We start from the raw sequence: 25,304 nt of genomic DNA, 5'->3' as shown, positions 1-25,304 counted from the left end.
CTTGTGCAGTATCCGCTGGCACGCAGTGAGTTGTTTGACAGAGCAATCAAAATATTGACGTCAATTTTCGACGAATTTCAGGCATGGACTCGTAGGCGTGCCGAAATCGAAGGGACGGAGAAAAGGGTTAAGTTAACATGCCAGAGCCTATGGGGTAAATAGTTTTCAAAGCATTGCTATTCCGGTGGATTCGAAATAATGCTGTTGGAAAGCTCAAACAATAGCAAATTGAATTCAGTGCTCAACTTTCCACATTGACGAAGGTTACAAGTAGTAGCCGAAATAACCGTATCTGTGACGATCGCTTTCTAATTCGAATTCGAATTCTTGTAATTAGAGCCATTATTTTCCTGTACTTGGTCTTGATAATGACGGCTTCCAGATTGTTCTCCAGGGCAAGCTCCATTTCAACAGTATCTTCCCATCTGGATCGTCCAATAACTGTTGCGGCTAACTTTGTGGAACTTGCTCACCTCATGTGCCTATACTATCAAAACGTAAGAAGATTACGACCCATGGTTTGTTTCTTGGCGAGCTGCAAAAAAGATTTCGGTACAGGCGATGGATGGCGCCGAGAACGATAACTTCATTGAACCGTCGTAAATCGGATAAGATCGGAACCGTCATAAATCGGCTATAGACTATATAGCTTGCCACAGTTAATACCCCTAAAATCATTCTAGCCAGGAACATGGCTTGAGCGTTGGCACGTCTGCTTTCAAAAGTCTCAGAATCAATCATACGTCAACGTTCGTCATATGGCACGGAAGATTTCTGGGATCACGCTATGAACGACCGTACAAAGATAGGCTTAGAAAAGTGTGGTGGTCCAAGATTACTCCCTTGTGATACGCCAGGAATGTCGCAGAAAGAAGTCGAAAGACTCTGACCCGATCTTCACGCTCAGTCTGCGGTGTGTTATGTACGAGTGAGCCACTCGCAGAACGGTGCGGGAGCTTCCAGCTTCTCAAGCCTTACAAGAAGGACACCGTGACGCAGGCATTTGGGAAGTATGGGAAAAACCCATGCTGGTCTGAAGAAGTGTAGTCAAAGCGTCGTTCATGATTATCTCGAGTACTTCATAGGTTCAGCACAACGATGTAATCCTTCGATAGTTTTCAACGTTGCACTTATCACCTTTCTTGTGTGCAGGCACCACAACGGAATCTTTCCATAGGGTAATGAACTTACACTGCTGGATTAAAGCACTGCACAATAGTGAAAAAGGTCTAGATGCTCCTTTACATTTATTATAGTCAACAGATAAAGTATAATCCTAATGACAAAATCTATTTAAAACATATATGAACTAACCTAGCACAAACATCTTTTAAAACAACGCTTATTGTTTTCACGAGACACATTAAAATCAAACACTTCATAGCAGCTATTAAACCCGGCACATACTAAGCACTGGTTCGTGTAACCCATAGTTAGTTCTTGAATGTCGATTGACGAGAAAGGCGTGCGAACGAAGATTACGTCTTCTAGTGTTGATATCTAGGCGACTAAGCAATTCAGGACTATCGATATTTCCTTGAAGAAGATCGCCGACAAAACACGCCTTAGCCACATTGCGCCTTCCTTCCAGCGGTTTTAAATTAATCAGCTTGCAACGGCTTTCGTAACTTGGCAGGTTACGTGGGTCACGCCAGCGTAGGTGTCGCAGAGCAAACCTGATAAATTTGCTTTGAACTGCTTCAATCCGATGAATTGCATTTTGGTAAAAAGGTGACCAAACAATGGCGGAGTATTCCAGCATAGGACGAACTAGCGAGCAATTTTAAGCAAGCGAGATTTTAAGCAATATACATCCTTGAAGCTTTTCGCAAAGCGGAACTGAAATCCTAGTTGCGAGGAAGCCCTGGATACAACGTAGGAAATGTGGTTCTTGAACGTTAGTTTAGAGTCAAGCAAGACTCCCAAGTCTTTAACAGTTGTTTCGCGCTTTAGGGCCGTCTCACAAAGGGCGTAATCGTGCAGATACATGTTACGTTTGCGACCGAAGGAGATGACTGAGCACTTGGACACATTTAGTGACATCTTGTTAATTCGGCACCATTCGTCAAAGGTCTCCAAATCCTGTTGCAAGAGATGGGCGTCATTAGGGCTTTTTACTGTACAGTACATTTTCAAATCGTCAGCATAAGATAATCTCGAACATTTGAGGATACTGTTCACGTCATTCATGTACAGCAGAAATAAGAACGGTCCCAAATGACAGCCTTGGGGAACGCCGGAAGTTGCCACGAAGGGGGACGATACGTAATCGCCGATTTTGACTGACATAGTTCTGCCGATGAGATAGGAGCGAAGCCAAGTCAGCAGATTGTCGTGAATACCCAGTTCGTGGTATTTAGAGATGGCTATTTCATGGTTTATGCGGTCGAAAGCTGCAGAAAGGTCCGTATATATAGCGTCAACTTGATTCCCTTCTTGCATTGCACGGATGATGAACGATGTAAAGGCGATTAAATTAGTTGTCGTTGAGCGCTTTGGCATAAATCCATGCTGGTCAGGAGAGATGCAGTGTGAGCAATCTTGCATCAACTTTTCCAGAACGATTAGCTCAAACAGCTTAGAGACAGCACTTAAGGCAGCAATACCACGGTAATTAGCAAAGGTTCTTTTGCATCCCTTTTTGTGCACAGGGAAAATAAAGGAATCCTTCCAGCACTCGGGGAAAACTCCCATCGTCAATGATATATCGAAAACCTTAGCTAAGGGCAATGCAAGAGTATTTAAACAGCGTTTCAAGACTATGGAAGGAATGCCATCTGGGCCGCATCCAGTTGAGGATTTCAAATGTTTCCCAGCAGAGACCACCACATCGCTAGTTACGTTGTACGGGAAACTGGAAACGGTTAAGCTAGTAATGTTACTTGTGGCTGCCACAATGTCATGAGCAAGGGCGATCTCATCAGAAAAAAACGCTACTGAATTGCGTGCGAAACAAGTCGGCAATACCTGCGATTGAATCCGCTACTTTAACGCCGTCAGTCATATTGGAAGGAAGTCCAGATTCTTTCCGTTGTTCGTTTACAAAGGTCCAAAACTTCTTGGGATTTGCTCTAAGAGAGCTCTGCAGATGCGAATTATGGGCAATAAACAAACTATTATTTAGGCGCTTGTAGTTGGAGTTAGCATGTGCATAGTCAACTTTGGTACGGTCCGAGCGATATTTGCAGTATTTCCTAAGGGCAGCGCTTTTCAGTCGTTTCAGGCGTTTAAGTTCCGAGTTGGAACATGCGGGCTTAGAAGGCTTGCGTTTGAATTTTTTGGGTGTAAACTGATCGATCGCGTAAAGTATGATGCCACAAACGGTGGAAGCAGCAAAGTTAACGTCATGACTAGCGGGTAAAGAATTCCAGTCCAAGTTAGCCAAAAAACTGTTCATCGCCTCGAAGTCTGCTCTGAGAAAGTCGTAATAGGCGGTTTCAGCATGGTCTAAGAAACGATATTCGGGTTTCAAATCCAGTGTCAACAATAGAGGTGGATGATGCCTGCAATGCTTGACGAGTGGTGTTGGGGCTTGCAGAATTAAACAACGTTGCTCTAATTCTTCGCTTACGAAACACAGATCAAGCAAACGGTTATTTGCATTCAAAATGCCATTCAGCTGTCTCAGTCCGGCTGTTGAATATGAATCAAGCAAGGACAGTGAAGCTGGACGAAACGAGGAATGAGCAAAGTCAGGAAAGCGGAAATTATTCGTATCGCAGAGCCACGAAACTGTGCTGAGGTTGAAATCGTCTACAATAATAATGCTATCATTAGCTTCCATTTGAGAGACAACCCATTCGAGAGAGAGTGCGTGTTTGTCGATTATGCTGCTGTCATTGATGCGGTCAGGGGGAAAATATACGACACAGATAAAAACCGTTCCAGATTGAGTCGATATCGCTACCCACAGATGCTCGACCGTCGTTATTTCGGGAGGTTTCAATTGCCAGGATTTGATGCAGGAGCGCACGGCCAAAAGAACTCCGCCGCCAGAGCTTTTGTTACTATTTAAGGCTGTCCGATCGTGCCGATAAACCGAGTACGTGTCGTCAAACAGTTGCTTCGATAGTGTGCTGTTCTTCAGCCAAGTTTCCGTGAAAGCGTAGATATCGTAGCATGCGTCACTGCAAGCCAGCTGGTACTCAGCAAGAGAACTATTAATACCACTAATATTCTGGTAGTATAGAAAAACTTGCGATGTAGTGGCTGATAGAACTGCTGACGTCGAGCTGGAAGTGGAGGCGATATCAGGTCGAGCAACGTCACGAGAAGATGGATACTTGCCAGAGAGGGCAGCTTGGTAAGCCCTGATCGCAGCACTAGACTAGATTTAACTGTGATTGGGTGAAACCGGCATCGGGCGAGGCTGAGCTAGGCGGATCAAGGGCTACCATATTGCTTTGTGTTGTGCGTCCCGGACTGATGCATCTCAATTCTCCCGATCGGACCCTGCCATTTGGTAGACTAGTAGACGGTTCGCTGGAACACGGATGTTGATCAGGCAAATGAATGTTACTAACGTACGCATACTTGCCTGAGAACGATGTTTGGGAGACCCCGCTACCAATCCCAACCGCAGGACCAGAACGACTCTGATGGCAGGAAACGAGATGACTACGACGACAAGAAACTTCCAGCATGTCTGGGTCAGGTGGGCTGAGGTCTCCCATAATGCGACAGGCAGTGCGTTCTGGTTCCTGGTGTGTCAGTGGTAGAGCAGCGCTGGTACCTACTGCACTGTGTCTAGTGAGAACATTTGCACGTTTCAATCAACGGAGATGCGTGTTTCTCATAATCGGCGAAATACGAATGAATTTATCAACAGCGGTGTCAACATCAGGAGATAATAGTAAGGATTGTCAAGCGATCGACGCAATTGCCGTAGATAAGCCATCAGAATCTGTTCTGTGGAAGTCTAAAACGTTGCCGTCAATTCTCAAACCCGACAGGAATCGACAAACTTAATCTAGCATCAAGAGTCGGGTGATCGGAATCGAGCGTGATAATAGGCTCAGCCGCCACGATAATCGAGCGAAGTTGTATGGCGGGATTCTTGGCTGGTATCAGTTCTAATAAGCGAATATTCCTGTTTAACACTAGGTTAATTTGTATCTAACCGTGGAAACAGAAACCGTCTTAGCAGCGCTAAGTCATTCGACGAGACAAAAATACACACTTTTGGCAGAGTCGATATGTTCACTGATGATACTCCTAACGTCATCGTAATCGATACTCAGAGAACCATTGACCACAAGGACTGTTATCCATAGGTGCTCAAGTTCGCGATCAACACACGGCCGCCCCGGGATTTTCAGCCGTTCAGCTGGTTAAGATCACTTGTAAGGACGAAAAATAGCTATTGCCAGTGAATCTCGTCGTCAAGCCAAATTTCCGTTGAAATGATTACATCGAAGTTCGACTCTGTTGCAGCAATAAAAAAGTCATCGATTTTGGTTTGAAGTCCGCGTACGTTCTGGTAGTAAATCAGCAGCGGATTGGAAGAGTTCTGACGCGAATCAGGCTGAGTAGGAAACGGGTACTGCGTCATCGCATCGGAAGAATTGTTATAGGAGGTCACTGCACTTGCCTGGTCTGGAATTTTGTAGACGTCGTTTCTGTCGTCTGTTCGTCATTTTCTGACTCCATTTTAGCGCTTTCCGTCGCTTATTTGAACGGCATTTTACCATTGCTGTTGTCTTTTTTGTTGCTGTTTTGGCACCTTCGTTTTGGCCACTTTTTCACTCTTTCTGACGTACTTCCCAAGCACAGATATCAAACTGGTCTAGGTTCAATCGTCGCAAAAAATCTTCCCTGTTGACCTGTTGGGACGGGGAAATTTTGAAACTTTTTTTTAAGTGCGTTAAAACTAAGATGGCATCTTTTGCAACCAATCACGAAGCGAGGGTTGTCAGTTGGAAAATGCGTACTTTGAAATCATTAGGTTTTTATATTGGGGTTGATGTGTAGAAGATTTTCCGATCGATTGGTGCAAAAATATTCAAAATCGATCGAAAAACCGCTAAGCTATGAAACCGTTCAAAACCTATCATTTTTCGTGACGCACGCATTTTTCGATTTATCGAAATGACACTTTATCCCAAACCTTGCCGTAAGACGTAGTCCTACGTCAAAAGAAAATCAATAATATGGCGATTAATATTTTGGAACGGTAGTTCTTTTACAATTGACGACGGGACTAACACGGCTAACACGCTAACGGACGAACAACGTGCACGTGCAGTGTCAGTCACAAGTGCCTGTACTTGTTTCGTATGTTCGTAGAAAATCCTTTAATCCGTAGATCTGGTATCACTATTTGGCATGGGTGATCTGCTCGCTAAAGTCCATGCAGCTGATGGTTTCATCAGTCGCTTTGACAGGCTTAGCGCAATGATTGCCAGCACCATCCATAGTCTGCAACCCAGAAAAAAAAACCTTGGACTTAAACGTCTTTCTAATATTTGACTTTTCTTTATCGACGGACTTCGTAGCCGGTTGTTAGAGTACATGACAGTTACGAGGCATATCGTCTAGCCGAGATTCGAACATACGACGGCTGGCTTGTTAGACCAGCGTCGTACCTCGAAGCTAACTGGGCGGTCAACCCCTTGCCATCGTAATAAACCACCTTAAGTCAGGTTGCTTTGAACACAGCACTGCGATGGGAAACCACCTTAACCCAATCTACGTAGGTCGATTCGGTGGAATCAACAAATGAAACAAAATAATCGCTGGTGTAAAAACATCGTTCTCTGTCCAACCGTGGTTTCTGCGATGACATTCTTCCTCATCGCAGCCAATTTCGGCTATTCATTGCGCACCTCAACTTTACCTTCCGATAACTGCACAGGTACGGCTAGCTTTGTGGAAGTTGCGTCTTTACTACCAGAACGTACGAGGATTACCATACGAAAGGCAAGCGACTAGTGCCAAGCCAGCCAATTTGCTCTAGGGCATATCACGATGTTGCGAGTAGTAGGATTCTAACTTGATAAGTTGACGAGGTTCTTGACGACGGTATTGCCAAAACCGATATCATTCGGAAGGATCCAAGAAGGACAGCCAGCGGATTGTTTGCGAGTCTTCTTTGCGAAGGACCGACTTGATCATGATTGATGGTTTGTTTATTGACGAGCTGGAACAGAGATTCCAAAGCAGGTGACTTAGAATATAACTCAGAGAGTGAAAGTAAAACGCATCTATTCAGCGAAAACGATGAAGACAGCGTGAAGGGAAGACTCAAATTCTTCAAATGTAGTTCATTAATGAACTCACGTTCAGCATCCAAGTTTGCCATGAAAAAATAAACAAGCCAACTCACACTCACATTCCCCTTTGAAATGCTGTCAAATGGTTACACGTCAAAAAAGAAAATTTTGTTTGTGTGTAATTTATACCTTGTTGAGAAAATCCCAAAGATTCTGAGACTTTGCCTTTTTGCTTTACTGGAAAAAACGGAATTAAAAAAAACGCCTTACCAGAAGTAGAACGAAAAACATTCACATAAAACTGCAACGGACCCCAGACCGAAGCCCGCAGCTAAGTAAGTTAGACAGTTAGCAGTTAATTATCGACTTTCAATCTTCCGCCACGGCCAGTCCGATACCTACCTGGTCCGGTACCGCAATCAACCAAATCAATTCCAATGCATCCAAACAGTTTCAACCTCCGCTCTCCGTTCGGCGATTTCCCGTCAACCTTTCGCGGTGAAATATATAAAATCCCGGGCACCGCGGAGGAAGAGAAAAAAAAACAGTGCATGCAAACTTCACACACTAATTGGCCCATTAGAGAAGCCCACCTGATCGATTTTCCCAGCAGGTCTGACAGCACTCCAGGTCGAGTCGATAAACTCCTCCAGATGCCTTTGCCTTTTGCTCCACTTCGCACCGCTCCATCGGGTCTAATTTGCCAACGTTCGTTCGTTGGTTCGTTCGACGGTCCGAATCTGATCCATTATTCATCCGATGCGCGTGGGTCAATTTGTTGTTGCCATTTCAGCTGTGTGTTCGATCGAGTTCGCTCGCTACCGCTCGGAGCATCCGCCGACGTCGTCGGCGACGGTCACCGTGGTTGACGGGGGGCGAGGGCTGGCAGGCTGGCAGGCTGGCATTGTGCTCCCGTGCGCTCGAAACATGCAAATCACTTTCTGCGCGCCGCGCCGGTTCCAGAAGTGCACCTTTAGCGGTCTCATAAGTCGTCGGGATATGAACGGCAATTGCACTTGTGAAGCTGCCGGTTTTATTTTCCTTTATGTCGGGCTGCAGGCCGCTGCCGCTGCGCGCCAGTGTTGTTGCGGGTTACAACCAACAGGACCGTGGCTATGATAAATTGCAAATGATCTCGCCGATCTCGTTGAATATGAAAAATGATGTGCATTTATGTCAGCGAGCGCAGGCAATGAATAATAATGGAGGCAGAAATTATGTTAACGTCATGCGCCTCGGTTGAACGTTTTTTGTGAACTTGTGGCCACTGCCACTGCCGGAGGAGCAGGCGCTGCTGACTGACTTGTACTTGGAGAGGAAAGGAATCAATTGGATCTGTGGTTGCTGTGTTTTTTTGTTGTTGTTCGTTTCCAGTAGGCGAGATCACTGGGTGCCCTTCAGCGTGACTATTTTCACTTTCGATTTGAGCGACTGTTTTCACAGTAGACTGCAAATTGTTCCGGCTTCCGTTGGAATTCATCGGCGTTCGCTCGGGCGGGTTAACTGTTTCAATTGAACCTTACTTGCAACCTTGTAATTTGGAACTACGAAGTAGTTGATTTAAACTTGACTCGAGAGCTTTTCAGCGTCAGCTAACCGCAGGGTAATTTAAAGTAGCAAAAGTCCGCCTCGAGATCGGCGATAGAGCAACGTAGAAAATTAGCGACTCGAAATTGTTTTCTTCAATCGGAGCATAAACTAGCTCCACCCAATTAAACGTATTCATAAAGACACTCGTTTTTAGCTAATTGCCTACCCGATTAGATAATCCATCTCAAATTGATTAACTCGCTTTGAAACTGCCATTAACTATAATAGCCGCTCGGTCCGAGCTGTCGAACCTCCCCGTTCTGCTTTTTTCCGTCCATCTTGTTTCTCCTCCTGAAGTGAGCTCACGCGTGCACGATAAAACTTGCTCTAATTACCGTACTTTTCCAGCTTCCTCAACCTCTCCCTGGCTTCCTCTGGCACCCCGACACCGGTCTGGTCTGGTCTGGTGGATCAGTTTCATCAACTCCTCGCACTCACTCACTCACTCACCATTCTATCGCTCATTGACATGAATTGGCCGGTGAAATTGAGACCTAGTCAAGGTGCACTTCTTTTCCGAAGGTAACTTTCCCGCCCCGATAATGATAGCCCGCCACCATCGTCGTCGTCGTCGTCGTCGTCGTCGTCGTCGTCATCGTCTTAGTCAATGGTTTTTCCGTTGGCTATGTTGCCTTGCGCGAGAGCAGCACAAGCGCAAGCCGCCCGTGAGCAGCAGAGGCCTCGATCTGATGGGAATGGCAAAGGGTTACACTCGATAATTATCCAATTCACTTTCTTACCACGGCCACACGGCCAGACAATAAAATTATTTGGGAAAACTGTGGCCATGGCTTGCTTTGGTTCGTTCGTTCGTTCGTTCGCGTTCGCGTTCGGTGAGGTATGAGTAGGTAATTACCCCGCAGCATGGCGCTGCAGTCAGTGCAGCCAGGCAGCAGTCGCTTGGCTTGACAGCTCATCAGAAGAGGGCGGATGCATCGTCGTCATCGTCGCCGTCGCGTAAATTGGTCGGAAGCGTACACCAAGCTCGGGAAAGTTTTGGATGAAAAGGGCATATTTAGATGGAGTTTTCCCATACATACACACGAGTACGTGTGTGTGGCGGGGTAAAAACGAGCTAGAAATTGGGTACCTAAACGTGCTCATTACTCTTTTGACGTGTGGTTTTGAAATCAAATTTTCAACAGAAACTATTTAATGTACCTAAGTCGTTTGCATCGGTTAAATTTCTTTAATCGACTTAATCTAAGTATGTGAGTTTTATTGCACTCTTGTTGCGGTTTTCATGATCAAAATTGTTACTTGAGATAGCAGAGTAATATAATATCACAAAAATATCGAAAAAACGCGCTTCAAACGCTGAACACTGAAACGCTTCATAGAGACTCCAAACGCTCCCTCACGTCTGCAGTCGAGCTATTCCTGTGCCAACGGTTGGTTCCGACGATATCGACGTCATCCGCAAAACCAAGAAGCATGTGGGATTTCGTAATGATAGTCCCGTTCCTTGCCACGTTTGCTCTTTGAGAAAAACCGGCCATCGATGAGAGTTTGCTAGATTTGGTTCAATTTTCGTTGTTCGGGTGATCCCCAAATGACCTTGTGGATATCTTTGCCGGGGAAGAAAGTGCTTCTGATCACCAAGTCGCGGGAAGCTGTAAAGTGTATACATCGCTTGCCGTTATCGTTCGTGGCAGTGTGCATGTTGTGGGCCCGACCATCACTGGCATCACCGATCGGTTCGGAATTCATGAGACTGATTAGCGGTAACAGGACGCAGTTTACTAGTTAGTGAAATGTTAGAAGACCACTAGACGCCATTCTTCACCTGAAGCCCGTCCCCTTTTATCCGCAGTCGGATGGCCTCCTGGAAAGATTCTTCGACGGATGCAAGAGGATGCCGAAGAAAATTATTGCCAGTTAGAAAGTCTCTCGTCGAATTTATGTTCAAAAATGAATTCGCTTGTCGTTGAAACTACTTCGACGTAAGGTCGAAAACTCCAAGCAAGATCAGCAGTTTGACCGGCAGCACTACGCGAACCCAAGAAGTTATTCCCGTCAGGACTTTGTGTGAATCGGAGTCACAACAAAGCGACATTTGTTGGCAGGCAAAGTACATGGATGAGCAGGGTCGACGGTACGACGCTGGGAAGTAAATTCTGATAAGGTCCCACTACAATTTGTTGTGAACCCGTCATCTGTCCGAAAGTTAGCTGCATGCGTTCGAATCAACGAAGCAGTCACAAACTTCGTTGAGTAATCCTTTGGACATCTTGAATCAGAACATGAGGAGCTGTCTCCTCTTCTGCTGCTGTGGCCCAAATTTAGTTCTGCTACAACATCTGGAACAAAATTTGATAAAAAAAATATGGTCTTCAATCTGGTCCACGTCCAAAATATGGTCCAGGTCCAGAATCTGGTCGAAAATGTCCATAATTTCAGGTCAATAATTTGATAAAACATGTGGTCTAAATCTGATAAAAATCTGACCTGAAATCTGCTGTAGCTCCAAGAGCGAGTCCAGATCCAAAAATATGACAAAAATGTGGTTGAAAATCTTATCTAAAAGCTGGTCCATATCTGATAGAAACGTAATCCAGAAACTGATGTAGGCCCAGAATGTGATGCAGACCACACTCTTAAATGATTCTACCTGTAAATAGGTCGGATGTAGTTAAAACTTGGATGAAACTACTCAAAATTCCCTTAAAGTGTACAAACTCAAATTTTGGGTAAACTATTCAACCAATTTTGGCTACCTGCTGCCGATAATTGAATTATTCTCTGTGACAAATAACGCATTTTTAAGTTCCTACTACCAACTTTTTGGTTGAAAAACTACTCAAAATCTGAGTTTGTACACTTTAAGAGCATTTTGAGTAGTTCACCGAGTTCGGCTTCTTTCTTCACATAAAGATGTAAAGGTAGCAAGCATAACATTGCCTCCAGGGCTGCAGTTGGTGTTGTGCGCATAGCGCTGGTCACTGACAGACTTGCCGGGCGTTGAACTTTATTTTGCTTGGTCTGCGCTGTCACTGAAGAGTAAGAGTATGTCTCCTTCACCTAGTAAATGGTATTACGACTGTTTTGGTGGGGTTTTTATTAAGCCCCTCTCGTAAACACCACGAAAAAATGGTATTTAGAGCTCCTTGCATACGACTGGACAGTACTGCATCAAATTTACCTCTGACAGTAAGTACTACGTCGTCGGCGTACGCAATGACCTCATAACTATGCTGTGATAGCTTGTGCAAGAATGCGTCGACCATCAGTGACCAAAGCAAGGGGGAGAGAACTCCTCATTGAGGACATTCTTTGATCCCTGAGATCGTGATCGACGTATCTCTATATTGTGATTTCCCTGCTTGACAGCATTGCTTGATTCCAGCTCATTGTTGGCTGATCAGTTCCTTTATTAAGGAGAGCCGTGTTAATTGAAGCGAAGGACGTGTTGTCGAAAGCACCTTCAATGTCAAGAAAACCATAAAGTGCCATCTATCTGGTATTGGAGGACTTGTCAATCAGCCAACAACCACACCGAAACCGCGCGTAGCTTTCAACAGATTACATTATCCATTTAGTTGGATCCAGTGTTGCGAAGCCCACACTCGTGTGATCTAATTTTCTCACACACGGGTACTCATTCTAACAGTTTAGCTAACAGCTGCGATCGTCACTCTCATTCTTCGTCACTGCCTGAGCTGCCGATGCCGATTACTCGCGAACGTTCGCGCTCCCGCCTGTGAGTAAAATCGTGGGCGAAGATGAAGAAGTAAAGAAAAAGTACTGCAAAACCTGTATCCCAGTGTGCCTCTTGCCTCACGGGCAGCTGATTGCTCAGGGGTTATTTGACTCGGGAATAAGCTATACAGGAAGACGATGTGAAGAAGCGCGTGCGCGCGTGTGTGGGTAGCAAAATGTCTGCCCGCAGCACCAGCGACTGTTGAATGCTATTTTCATACTCTTTCGCGTGTGAGTAGGCATGGCTGACTTCTCGCTTGATTCGCAACATTGTCCAGAAGACCTAGTGGGTCCTATTAGGCATTTCAGTAGTCGCGTTTCGGTTGCGCAGAGCGCGCCATTGATCACAAGCCGAAGCACATCTTTCATTTTCATAGGGAATCCACAAGAGTCGATCACCGATCCTTCTGTTGGGTTCAGGCAAAGGCTCTTGTGTTATTTTGCGAATCTTCATCCTTCATTTCTCCCAAATGTGGATCTTCCTCTGCACTGTTTGAAAGCCAGTTTCAGAGCTGGAAGCCTCCCTGCTGATGAATGAGTCTGGTCTAGTTTGCCTTACGCACGCTGCTTCTTTTCCGTCTTCGAAGCTGTCGAGAAAGTCCTTACAATTCCTTCTGCAGCTCGTGGAGAATGGTTCGCGAACTCCTCGGCATTCTTGTTTTTCATGAACAATACCGACGGAGCCACATTCACAGGGCCTAGAAGGAGAAGTTGAGTATCAATCCAGTTATAAACCGGTCCACCGGATTTACGCCTGGTCGATCCGTAAGCACGAACCTCATGGATTTTACGTGTACCTGTATTTCCAACATGGAGCAAAAAGCGCAAATCGACGTAATCTATACTGATCTAAAAGCAGCGTTCGATCGTATTGACCTTAAAACCACCATTGACCATCAGTGATCCCACAGCAAAACTTGCAGCACGCAAACTTTCGATTACTCCAGGACTTTCTAAAAAGATTTTCAAAAGAGTTTCTGACATCATTTCCTAACACATTATCAACTTTTCAACCACTGGATGTTGGAACGTATCGTGCTTTTCGTATCACCAGATCTCCTTTGATCTTCATTCTTAGACGCTGTTGCTCTCGAACAAGCAAGCCATCCTGTGCCGGTTCATGGTCAAGTTTCCAATCGTCAACAGTTAATCATTTCCAAGGTTTTTCCGTACTCCTTGTTTGGTCTTTGTATTGCACATTCCAAAGCATGATTAAATAACAGGATAGAGAGTGCGTGCCCTTGCTTCAGTCTATCCAACGTCACTATTCTGATTAGTTTTGTCGGAAAACCATGTTTTAGCATTTATCTGCCACAGCTCATTTCGTTTGACTGAATCGTACGCCGCCTTATCGTCTATAAACAGATGATGAGTGGGCAAGTTTGCCAGGTTCAACCATTGGCCTCCAATGAATGCGTGTCTGTTGTTGGGTCCAGTTCTCAGGTCGAGATGCACTGCAGTTGGTTCGATGGAAACCCCGGAGCCCGTCAGCGCAGTCGAGCCATTGGCGCCACTAGTTGGCGTTCGTCAGTCGTCCTGGTTTCGTGTGTGGGAGTGGCAGTAGTGATGAGGTTCTCTAGCCAGCAGCGCCTGGCAAGTATATTTGACAATGCGAGTTTTCGTTACCTAATGCTGCCACAGCTCCTTTGTCCAATACGAGCAACGCTAAGTGGACAAGTGGACAAGAGTGAAAGTGGCTGTGTCGAGCTGCGCTTAGCGCAGAAGCGCATATATTCAACGAATTTCTTTCTGTATACTATCAGAACGTTAGAGGCTTTTGGATTTAAATTGCTCAACTGCTATCCAAGTTCGCAACGAATTTGCTTTAATTTTGTTCTAATTTCACGAAATCTGTCAAACATTTTAAAGGCTCAAAATTCACCTGACATTAAAGCAAAAAAGCAAAGCCTATGTGCTCTATTCCGTTATCACAAATTTACCTTCTGTTTTTATATGACAGACTTCGCAGCCAGCTGTTAGAGTACAGGACAATAGCGAAGCTAGTGCTACGATCCTATTGACTCTAACAGCCTCTTCCAGCCAATATTCGACCATACGACGACTGTTTGGTTTCTTTGCTATCGTACCTCGAGGCCAAATGGAAGGCTTGATTCACCTGAAACTACTGCTGCGGATTTTTCTGCCCTGGCTCTCTGAGTACAAATTCTAAAGCCACTTGGTTTCACTCAAATTGTTAAGCCCGAATCTTACGATCCGGAAAATATAAATGTCTGTTCAGAATTCCGAAGAGTGCGGATACATTCCATTGGCCAGTGGTTGCGAAAATGTTTAATCTTTGTATTAGTTCTTTGAGTTCTTATATTGCATAATATAGCTCTAAGAAGTTGTACCCAAAAGAGTCATAGCCGGAAACTGAAACAAATAGTTTTTATGGTCGTATTGAATTTTATTTAACTGAATAAAAACTTTTGGCTGTTTGCAACATTTATGTAGTCTGATTAGAGTAAAATGTTGCTTAGTAAATTCTTGATCGTTTGCTACCATTAAATCATTTTTTGAAATTTTGCGTCTTGGTTCGGTCTGATTTAACACCGACCATATGATATTGCGACACGCAATTGAGTTGAGTAGGCGAGTCGAGCAGTCGAATCAGGCAATCGAGTCAAGCAGTTGGACCGAGCAGTCGAGTCGAACAGTCAAGTTGAGCAGTCAAATCGAGCAGTCTAGTCGAGCAGTTAAATCATTCTGTTCAGACAAGCAGTCCGGACGAGCCGTTGAGTCGAGCAGTTGAATCGAGTGGTCGAGTCGAGCAGTCAAGTCGAGTAGTCCAGTCGAGCAGTTGAAACGAGTAGTCTAGTCGAGCACTTGAGTCGAGCAGGCGAATCGAATGGTTTAGTCAAGCAGTCGGGTCAAGAGGTTAAGTTGAACAGTTGAGTCGAGCAGTTCATTCGAGCAGTCGAGTCGAGCAGTCGAGTCGAGCAGTTCATTCGAGTAGTCGTGTCGAGCAGTCGAGCCGAGCAGTTCATTCGAGCAGTTGAGTCGTGTAGTCCAGTCGAACGGTTTATTCGTGCAGTTGAGTCGAGTAGTCCAGTTGAGCAACTGAGTCGAGCAGTCAAGTCGAGCACTCGAGTCGAGCAGTTGAGTCGAGTAGTCCAGTCGAACATTTGAATCGAGCAGTTGAATCGGGAAGTTAAGTCGAGCTGTCGAATCCAACAGAAGTCAAGCAGTTGAGTCGAGCAGTCAAATCAAGCAGTCTAGTCGAGCAGTTAAATCAAGCTGTTCAGTTAAGCAGTCCAGCTGAGTCGAGCAGTCGAGATGACCAGTTGAACCGAGCAGTCGAGTCGAGCAGTTGAATCGAGCAGTTAAGTCGAGCTGTCGAATCAAACTGTTAAGTCAAGCAGTCGGGTTGAGTCCAGTCGAGCTGTAGAATCAAGCTGTCAGTTGAGTCGAGCAATCAAATCGAGTAGTCTAGTCGAGCAATCGGGTTGCGCAGTTCAGTCGACCAGCCGATTCGAATAGTCCAATCGAGTAGTTGAGTCAGGCAGTTCATTCGAGCAGTCGAGTCGAGTAGTCCAGTCGAGCAGTGGAATCAAGCAGTTGAATCAAGCAGTTGAGTCGAGCGTCGAATCGAACAGTTGAATCGAGCAGTCTAGTCTAGCACATAAATCATACTGTCCAGTCAAGCAGTCAAGTCGAGCAGTCGAATCGAATAGTCCTGTCGAGCAGTTCAATCGTGCAGTTAAGTAGAGCAGTCAAGTCGAGTAGTAAGTCAAGCATATGTGTCAAGCATTCGAATCGAGTAATTAAGTCGAGTAGTCCACTCGAGCAGTTCAGTCGAGCAGTTCAGTTGAGCAGTCCAGTCGAGCAATCAAATCGAGCAGTCGAATCGACCAGTCCAGTCGAGCAGTCTAGTCAACCAGTTGAGCAATCGTGCAGTCCAGCAGTCGACCAGTGAGGTGACTGAGAATACAACACATTGCTACGAAAGCATGACATCCTGTCAGGGACCTGATTTTCGGTACAGACACAATCCTCTTATATAAATAGATTTCGCAATACCAAAAGGATACGGATCAAACATACTACAAAATTGCATAATAAAACTGTTGAAAAAGCAAATTTATTGCGGTTGCCTATACTATCACGATAAAACTAGTTGGTCTCTTATAAACTTAACATACACGTGTTGAGTCAATTCAATACAGCGCACCGATCAAATTTGTCAAACCACAATAAATCTGTTAGTTTTATAGAGCTATTGAAAGGGCAACACCCTGATCAATCAGATTTATTGCTGCTATTATGAAGGTTCTTAGAGTTCAACACTGAAATCATTTTTTATGCGCGACCATATTGCCATATTTTAGTATATTGTTTCTGTTCGCTAACAAAAATTCAACATAACAAGGTGTGCTATAGCAAAAAGAAATTTATTATCAATCGATTTTCATGTCACAGAAACCAACTAAGATTATTTTATTGGAATATCTTAATTTTGTTAAACCAAAAAGTTTTCAAAAAAATTCAAAATTTCGGTGGGACGTGTATTATTCATTTTATACCAATATGTACGATAAAATTTAATGCGCATATACTGCACAACTGCAGAGACTACTAAAAATCAATTATTTATTCTGTGGGATATTTCATTATGGTCACTATGAACCAAATCGATCAGCATAATCTAAGAGTAAAACTTTAACTTTTTTGCTCACGGATGTAATTTAAAATTAACTAAGCTGACTGACTGATTTGAACTTTCACTCGAACGAGCTGTATAATATAACGAAATGTAACGAGAAGTTTTATTAAATTATGGCGGTAAGTGTCAGGCAGCGAAAAGTATACTCGGTTTTTTATTGCTGCTTTCTGCAGCGTGTGATACTTAAGTTCTTTACCCTCTAACGGGTAAGACCGTCTGTAGACGGCCTTCGCTTTTGAAGCTCCAGAGCCACATACGAAATTTGTCTTGAATTGACAATAGGAGAAATATGTTCAGAACATATAAATATGGTCCAGGTCCAGAATCTGGTTCAAAAAATGTTCCAAAATCTAGTTGCAGGCGCAAAATCTGATCAAAATGTGGCCCCAAATCTGCTTTAGGTCCAAGATCCAGTCCAGGGCCAAAAGCTGGTCCCCCAAAATATTATTCAGAACCTGGTACGAAAACTGGCCCAGATTCCGATTGAGGTTCACCAGCTGGTTCAGGTCCAGAGTTTGGTTCAAAATATGGCCGAAATTTAAGTAAAAATAAAAATGTAGTTCGGGTTAAAAATACGGTCCAGGTCTAGAATCTGGTTCAAATCTTGATCCAAAATCTGATTGGTGGCTTAAAATCTGATCAAAAATGTGGCCTAAAATCTGGCTTACACTCTGGTTCAGTTCAAAAATCTGGACTCCAATTTGATTCAAAATGTGGTCCAAAATTTGATAAAAAAATGTAGTCCATAATCGGGACATGGTCCACAATCTGGTCCAGATCCAGAATCTGATCCAAAATTTGATCAAAAATGTGGTCCAAAATCTAATTCAAAATCTGGTCAAAAATCTGACCAAAAATGTGGTTCAAAATTTGGTCCACAATCCAACTTAGACCTGTTCCAAAATCTGAAACAAAAGTTGATAATAGTTGATGATAGTTGGTGGTTTAAAAACTGATAACAAAAACTGGGCCCAAAGATTCTGATCAAGAATGCGGTCCAAAATATGCCCCCTGATCCTGTTCCAGAATCAGGTTCAAAATTTGATCTTAAATCCGATTCGAAATCTGCTAAAAAATGTGGACCAAAATGTGCCTCAGGTCAAGAGCTTTACCCAGAATGTGGTCCAATGTTGAGTTTAAAATCAGATTAACAATGTAGTCCAAAATCTGGACCAAAAATTGATAAAAAAAGTGATCCAAAATATTATTAAAAATCTAGTCTGAAATCTGGCCCAGAATCTAATGGAAGATCAACATCTGGTTTAGACCTAAACCATTCAGCCTAAATCTAATGAAAAATGCAGTCTAAAATCTGGTCCAGAATCTAGTTCAAAACTGTTCCTAAATCTGTTACAAAATCTGAAACAATTTTTGATAAAAAATGTGGTCCAGGTCCAGGTCCAGAATCTGGTTCAAACCCTGATACAAAATCTGGTTGGTGGTTTAAAACCTGATCAAAAATGTTGCCCGCAATCTGGTTTATATTTTGGTTCAGTTTCTGAATTTGGACTAAGATTTGATTCAAAATCTGATTCAAAATCTGATTAAAAATTTAAAATTTGATCCAGAATCTAACCAAATTCTGAAACAAAAGTTGATTACTGAAATTTGACTTAAAATTTGGTCCAAAATCCGATTAAAAATGTGGTCCAGAATGGGGCCAAAGTCCGCAAACTGGTCCAGGTCTAAAATTTGGTCCAGAATCTAACGTAAGTTACAAAAGTTGTTAATAGTTGGTGGTTTAAAAAATGATCAGAAACCTGGAGCCCAATGCACTATGGGCCAGAAAATAAAATTTCGGGACAAATACATTTGCAGTTAAACGACATGTCTCAGGTCAATGTGGTCTTCGGAAACTTTTTGAATGAAAAAATGATGCATCTTTTGAAGGGGTTATCCAATATTTAGGTGTTGCTTTAATAACAATTTAAGTAATAACTTTTTGAGTAAATTTTTTTTCACCTTTTTGGTTTCAAAATATTAAAGATAAACCAATTTCAAGTAATTTTTCTTAAGATGTCAAACTTCTACTTTTTACCCATTTTCAGCAATAGACCTTTGTTTATAAACGACCTCTCAAATCACATTTCTTCTTGTAACATGCATATAAAGCAAAGCAGTCTTCATATTTTCTAGAACATCACATTGAGCTATCTGTTGAAATAAACATGTTACAAGAAGAAATGTGATTTGAGAGGTCGTTTATAAACAAAGGTCTATTGCTGAAAATGGGTAAAAAGTAGAAGTTTGACATCTTCTGAAAAATTACTTGAAATTGGTTTATCTTTAATATTTTGAAACCAAAAAGGTGAAAAAAAGTTTACTCAAAAAGTTATTACTTAAATTGTTGTTTAAGTAACGCTTAAATATTGGACGACCCCCTTCAAAATATGCATCAATTTTTTATTCAAAAGCTTGCCGAAGACCACATTGAGCTGAGACATGCCGTTTAACCGCAAATATATTTGTCCCGAAATTTTATTTTCTGGCCCATAGTGCAATCAAACCGATCAAAAAAGTGGTCCAAAGTTTGTTGCCTTATAACCTGGTTCAGTTCCAGAATCTGGTCCAAAATTTGACCTAAAATGTCCGAAATTTGTTAAAAAATGTAGACCAAAATCTGGTCCGGAATGCAGTTTAAATTAGTTATCAAATTTGGAACGAAATCTGATAACAAATGCGGTCCAAAATTTGGTGCAAAAATAATAAACACGACGTCGGTGACAGTAGCTTTGGTTATACTTGTTGGATCGCAGAGCCCTTGTTAAAAGGTGCGTGTGCGTTCCAGAATATTTTACATATCATCTGGCGTACCTCAAGGCAGTGTGCTTGGCTCTTCCGTCCTTACAATCTATATTAACGATTGTGTTATTGGTGTTCCTGTCAGTTGTGTCGTATTACAAGCAGGATGTGTTATAATAAGAGTCTTCAATGACAATGACTAGTTTGAAACCATTTGGGAGGGCAAATATCATTAGCATTTGAAATTCAAAAATCAGTTTGACTTAATGTAAAAAATCAATTCCGTTTCTTACCTTTTTCCCAAATTGAATTTAACTGTGATTTATCTTATGTTTTCAACCACTAACAATAATGTATAAGCGAAACCATTAACTGGACAGGAGAAAAGTCAGCCTATCTAGGGACTAAATCATCTTATCTTGTCCTACGGGTGGGTAAAACGGACCTGAAATGTAAAGGAGTAATGCAAAACCGTTAGTACAAAAGTAATTTCAACAAACATTGCAACACAAAATAATATTCTAAAGCTTTATTTTTTTGTAGTTGCATAATTACTTCTCATTGTGGTTTCCAAACATCGTTAGTTTGCTTTAAATTAGGAAACTTTATTCACTTACGATTTTACGGAAGGCTATAGTTGTGTTAGAGTTAATTACAGCTCAACTCATATTAAACCAATTAGTTCGTACGGCTCTATTCATCGGCCAATTCCCGGTAAAGTTAGCTGATTGGGAAAGCAATATTTACAGATTAGGCCCCGCACCATCTGGTGATTGGATGGCGTTCAAAAAATTACAGGTTTCCCAACTTTCCAAGCATCAATACCAGCAGCAGCAGCAGCCAACAAAACTCAACATTAAAGTGTGTTTCGTTTAATCATAACGCTTGGATATAAGTAGGTAGGATGACCGGCATCAAGTTACTGCTACCATTTTTCCTCAGCTTTCAATTAGCTGAAATAATTAGCCCAAAATTTTCACTTACACATGCTGGCTGGCCGACCCGTAGTCAGCTGAAACCTGTAATCTTCTGCCCGCCCGGCTGCGGGCCTGCGGGACAAGGTCGAACTGAAGATTTCCCCTGGACAACCGTACCCTGGGTACCGCACCGGAAACAAGCTCATAATCGCGCAAATAAAGTAACCGTACCTCCTTCGGTACAACTCGAGCCCGAGCGGTGGTGGTTGATCGTATTAAAAAATCATCATCATCTTCACCGTTCGGTTACCGTTTTTATGTGGCGATTATAGTTTTCGCGTTTTTTTTGCGCGTTAAACTGACTAGCAAAAAGCTACCTACCTATACCTACTGTACTCCTCCCGCTAACTTGGAACCGTACTTTCGTACTTTCCGTTGAACTTTTGTTTGCCCAGCAGCTCAGCTGCTCGCTGATCTGTTACTTTGCCGCTTTGCGGCTAATGATATTCTAATGCGAGATGAAAACTCATTAGTGATTTTACTCTAGCAAAATTATTTGCTAATGAAACTATGAACTTAAATCAAATCGAATTTCGAGATGTCACAGACATCAGACAATAATGTTACAACGTCTGCTTCGATGCAAACGCTAATTTGGTAGCGCGCAACTGGAGTATGACAATCGAAAAATAATGGCCATGGCAAGGGCCATTGATCGCCGTGGCACGATTTTCTTTGGCCATAAAGGAAACAAAAGAAAATTTACGGTACCATGGCCGACCATGGTTCGATCGGAAAATCACACCGACTGACCCACAAATGACAGACCCTGACGCGACAACCAGTCAGTCAGTCAGTCACTGGTCATCGGCAGGTCTGCTCAAACAGAAGGTTACTTTGCAGTGAAATTCGACTGCAAGATGTCGTCATTATTCTTGATCTTCAAATTTTAAAAATTTATAGGAGTACAAGATTTGATTTTTCATTTATTTGTCAAAATAAAAACCCAAATGCGGAAGTTGCTAAGTGTTGTGAGTCAGTCACTCATCGTCCGCAAGAGTTACAAAATACTTCTCATCCGTACTTTCTCACATCGCCCATAGCAACACTCACTGGAGTTGGCAACGAATCTTGACTTTATTTGGTAAATAATCACGGCCGGCGATTGAAATGGGAAATCTGAATGGAAGTCTGCCGAATTGTTTCGCAAAATTGCGTAACTATTTTTTGTTTATTGTTGTTTACTGTTAAAAAATTAAAAGATGTCCGGAACCAAATTGCATCATTTTCAAAGGGCAATAACTTTTTACCTTTTGTGTATTTTGTGTTGAAATTTTACTTATTATTAGTTCAATGTGTATTATTTACACTGTATATATTGCACTAGCAGTTGTGCAATTATTGCAAACATTGAGCCGGAAGAAGAGCAGCAGCGCAAACAAAGTTTGCGCACGTACCGCGAAAATCCGCATCTCTTTCAAAGTGTCATCAGCAGGCAGCTGGGAAACGGGACAATCTACGGTGAGTCGTGTTGTATTGTAAATCGACACAAGGAGCGTTTGACTATCGGTCGGAAGGGAAAAAGTGACCATAATGGGTCTTCATATAGTATGACGAATCACAATCGGTTAGTATCGGCTTTCAAGATTAATCCAAACAGTTCAATTGGAAATGTGGCGAAAAAACTGTAGTAAACTTGTAGTATTTTATCCATATGTATTTGTAGTATGTATTTTGTAGTATTTATACGTTGAGCTGCTTGTGTGATAAAAAAAAAGTTTCGAAACGTTCAATATGCACTAACCTAAATGGTTTGGTATGAAGTATTTGGTTAGGTACGACCATAGATGAATTAAATAAATAATTCGGTACGATCATTGTGCAATGAAGTATATGGTTCAGTTCACGACTATAGGTTATTTAAACGGTTCGGCACGACCATCGATAAATAAAATGATTCGGTACGATCATTGATTAATGATGTATATTGTTCGGTGCGACCATAGTTTAATTGGTATGACCATAGACGAATGAAGTTGTTTAATACGATCATTGATAAAAAAGGCAAACAAGCGACATATGCAGTCATGGACTGCCTAAGGTGAATCAATTTTCATGTCTTGTCGGTTGCAGCCGCAGAAATGTATAGAATCAAATGGCATCTGAACGACAGATTTGCTTTTTGAGAATTGTCTGCGGATAAACGTACGTTAAATGTAGAATTAGTTAAATTTTAATGGAGCCAGATCAAGGAACGGCTCCTAATAACATATTATTTTGCCGTTTTTTACTGTCTTTTTAAAGTGTGTTAGACGTGTTTCGTTCTTTTAGTACCTGACTTTCTGGCATCTGTACATAGTCTTTTTGTCTCTTTTCAGCAGTTTGTTGTCATCTGCGAGTTTTTGTCATCATTTATAGTCTCTTTTGGCATGTCTTGTCGTTGTTTTGCCCTCTTTTTATCGCCTCCTCATCGCCTTTTCTGCATGTTTTTGGTTTTTACTGTTTTTTGGCATTTTCTGCCACTTATAGTGTTTTTTGGCGTCTTTTCATCATACTTTTGAGTTTAATGTTTAAAAATAATAAAGAAAAATCAGATGTTTGTCTTTTTTTTTGTCTTTTTTTAACGCCTATTGACGTACTTGTCATCTTGTCGGTCATCTTTCCACTGTTAGTCATCTTTTCTTCGTCTTATTGTTGCCTTTTTAACAACCTTTTGTCTCTTTGTCATCTCTTGCGGTTTTTTCTTCCTGTTTTTGGCTTCGCATTTTTCGGTGGCTTTATGCCATTTTTGTCTTCTTTTTTGGCATCTTTTAGTCGTCAGTTTGTCGTTTTTCAGTCATATATTCAGTTGTTGAAGTATGTTAGTCATCTTTTTGCAAACCTATTCGCTTGAGAGCAGTAAAGGATTTTGAAGTTCTATCGCAGAATGTAAAGAAATAGAAATGAAAATTTTTTCCCAACGTCGTACTCGAAAAAATTTACACTCCTGCGAATATAAAACGCTTTCAGCGCATACAGTTTTATCCCTGGTAGTATTTTTTCTATCTGTCAGCCCATGAACATGACTACTGAACTGCTGACAGTGTTTATCTTTTTCAGTTTCCTGTCCTTCAATATAATTTATTCATAATTGCAGTGCTGAATGATTACACGTCTAACCTATTACACAGTTTTCTTGCTCGTGACTGATATTTTAAGTCTCAAAGTTAAAGTTAGATTTTTAAACTGTCTGCTTTTTAAAATCAACCAAAACCTGGTTGAAGGGAATTAATTGAAATTTCGGAGCAATGTTTACGTTTACGTTTGTTAATGAATGAATCACATTTGATTTCATTCACCATTGTGGAGAATGAATGAATGTAGAGAACAACATGTATATGAACGCATATGATTCATTAAAGCCATTCATTAAAGTGAATGCTCTTTACTATTCGGTTGGTTTATTTCTCTCAGAAGAACTTTATAAGAAACTTTCATATCGGATCTTAAAGAATACAGTAGTTGAGGTATCAGTATCGCTCTTTTTCTGGCAGCTCGATCGGTACAAACCTAGTGGGGTCCGGTTCACTTTGTTTTACAAGGTGGCGCACAAGTTGAAACGGTATATAGTGACTTGAAAGCAGCGTTTAATTAAAATTGAAACATCTAGGTGCTTCTGTTACTTTCGTCCGTGCGTGAAATCCGGCTTTGAATTCCGCGATCTCGTCGTGATACTAGGGAAAACACTGTGTCTTGAGACTGCCGGAGTATGTCCGGCGTTCCACAGGGTAGCACATTCGGACTCTTGCTTTTCTCATTGTATTACAACGATATCTGCATGATACAGGATAGAAATACAGGATGCAAAATCGTGTGCGCCAGTGATCTCAAATTCTCCCTTGCAGTTTGCTTGGTTCGTTAATTCAATAATTCAATAATTGGTTAATTGATGGTAATTGATGTGTAGGCAACCGACTTAGCATCAGCGTTGCTAAGTGAACCGTGCACCGTGAACCGAAATCAGTTGCTGCCGAAAGAATGTTCTAATTCAATAAACATAAATTAGAACCGTTCTGATACACGACCGGTTGACGTAGAACTATGTTAGGCGAGGTTTTACGACAAAACCTCAAACACCAATACAACAAACATTTTTGTTTAAGAGTAGCAATGGATATAATGGGTATGAAATGGGGAAGGCAAATGAGGAGCGTCCAATATAGCTCTAGCTATCCCAAGCCCCCACCTAGCGCCTCCACGTTGCCATACCCGGTAATGCTCTATTGAGTAGCCAAGCTAGGAGGTGCGAGACTGGGTGGTTCCCGGCTGCCTGATATCAAAATCGAGGTTTTGGGCAGACGGCGGAGCCACACGACCTTGTTAATAGGTAAACATAAAATAAGTTATTTTAATTATTTTTTTCGTTTTAGCTTATGAAGCACCTCCTGCTATATAAAACTTTGGCCAATACGAGTGTTAATACTGCACATGGATATTGGATAC

At 42.3% G+C, this 25,304-nt stretch overlaps 1 protein-coding gene across 1 annotated transcript in view; it reads right to left on the bottom strand.

Annotated features, from left to right (window-relative positions):
* LOC128732419 (uncharacterized) overlaps positions 1 to 406 on the bottom strand; it is a 70,662-nt gene extending 70,256 nt beyond the window's left edge. The window contains exon 1 of the mRNA XM_053825667.1: positions 357 to 406. Coding sequence (XP_053681642.1) covers positions 357 to 406 — 50 coding nt within the window. The remainder of the gene's footprint in view (positions 1 to 356) is intronic.
* Positions 407 to 25,304: the final 24,898 nt, after the last annotated feature.

Source organism: Sabethes cyaneus, chromosome 1 (assembly GCF_943734655.1).
Source record: "Sabethes cyaneus chromosome 1, idSabCyanKW18_F2, whole genome shotgun sequence".
NCBI lineage: Eukaryota > Metazoa > Arthropoda > Insecta > Diptera > Culicidae > Sabethes > Sabethes cyaneus.
Note: the sequence above shows the minus strand (reverse complement) of the source record. Positions and strands in the feature narration are given on the sequence as shown.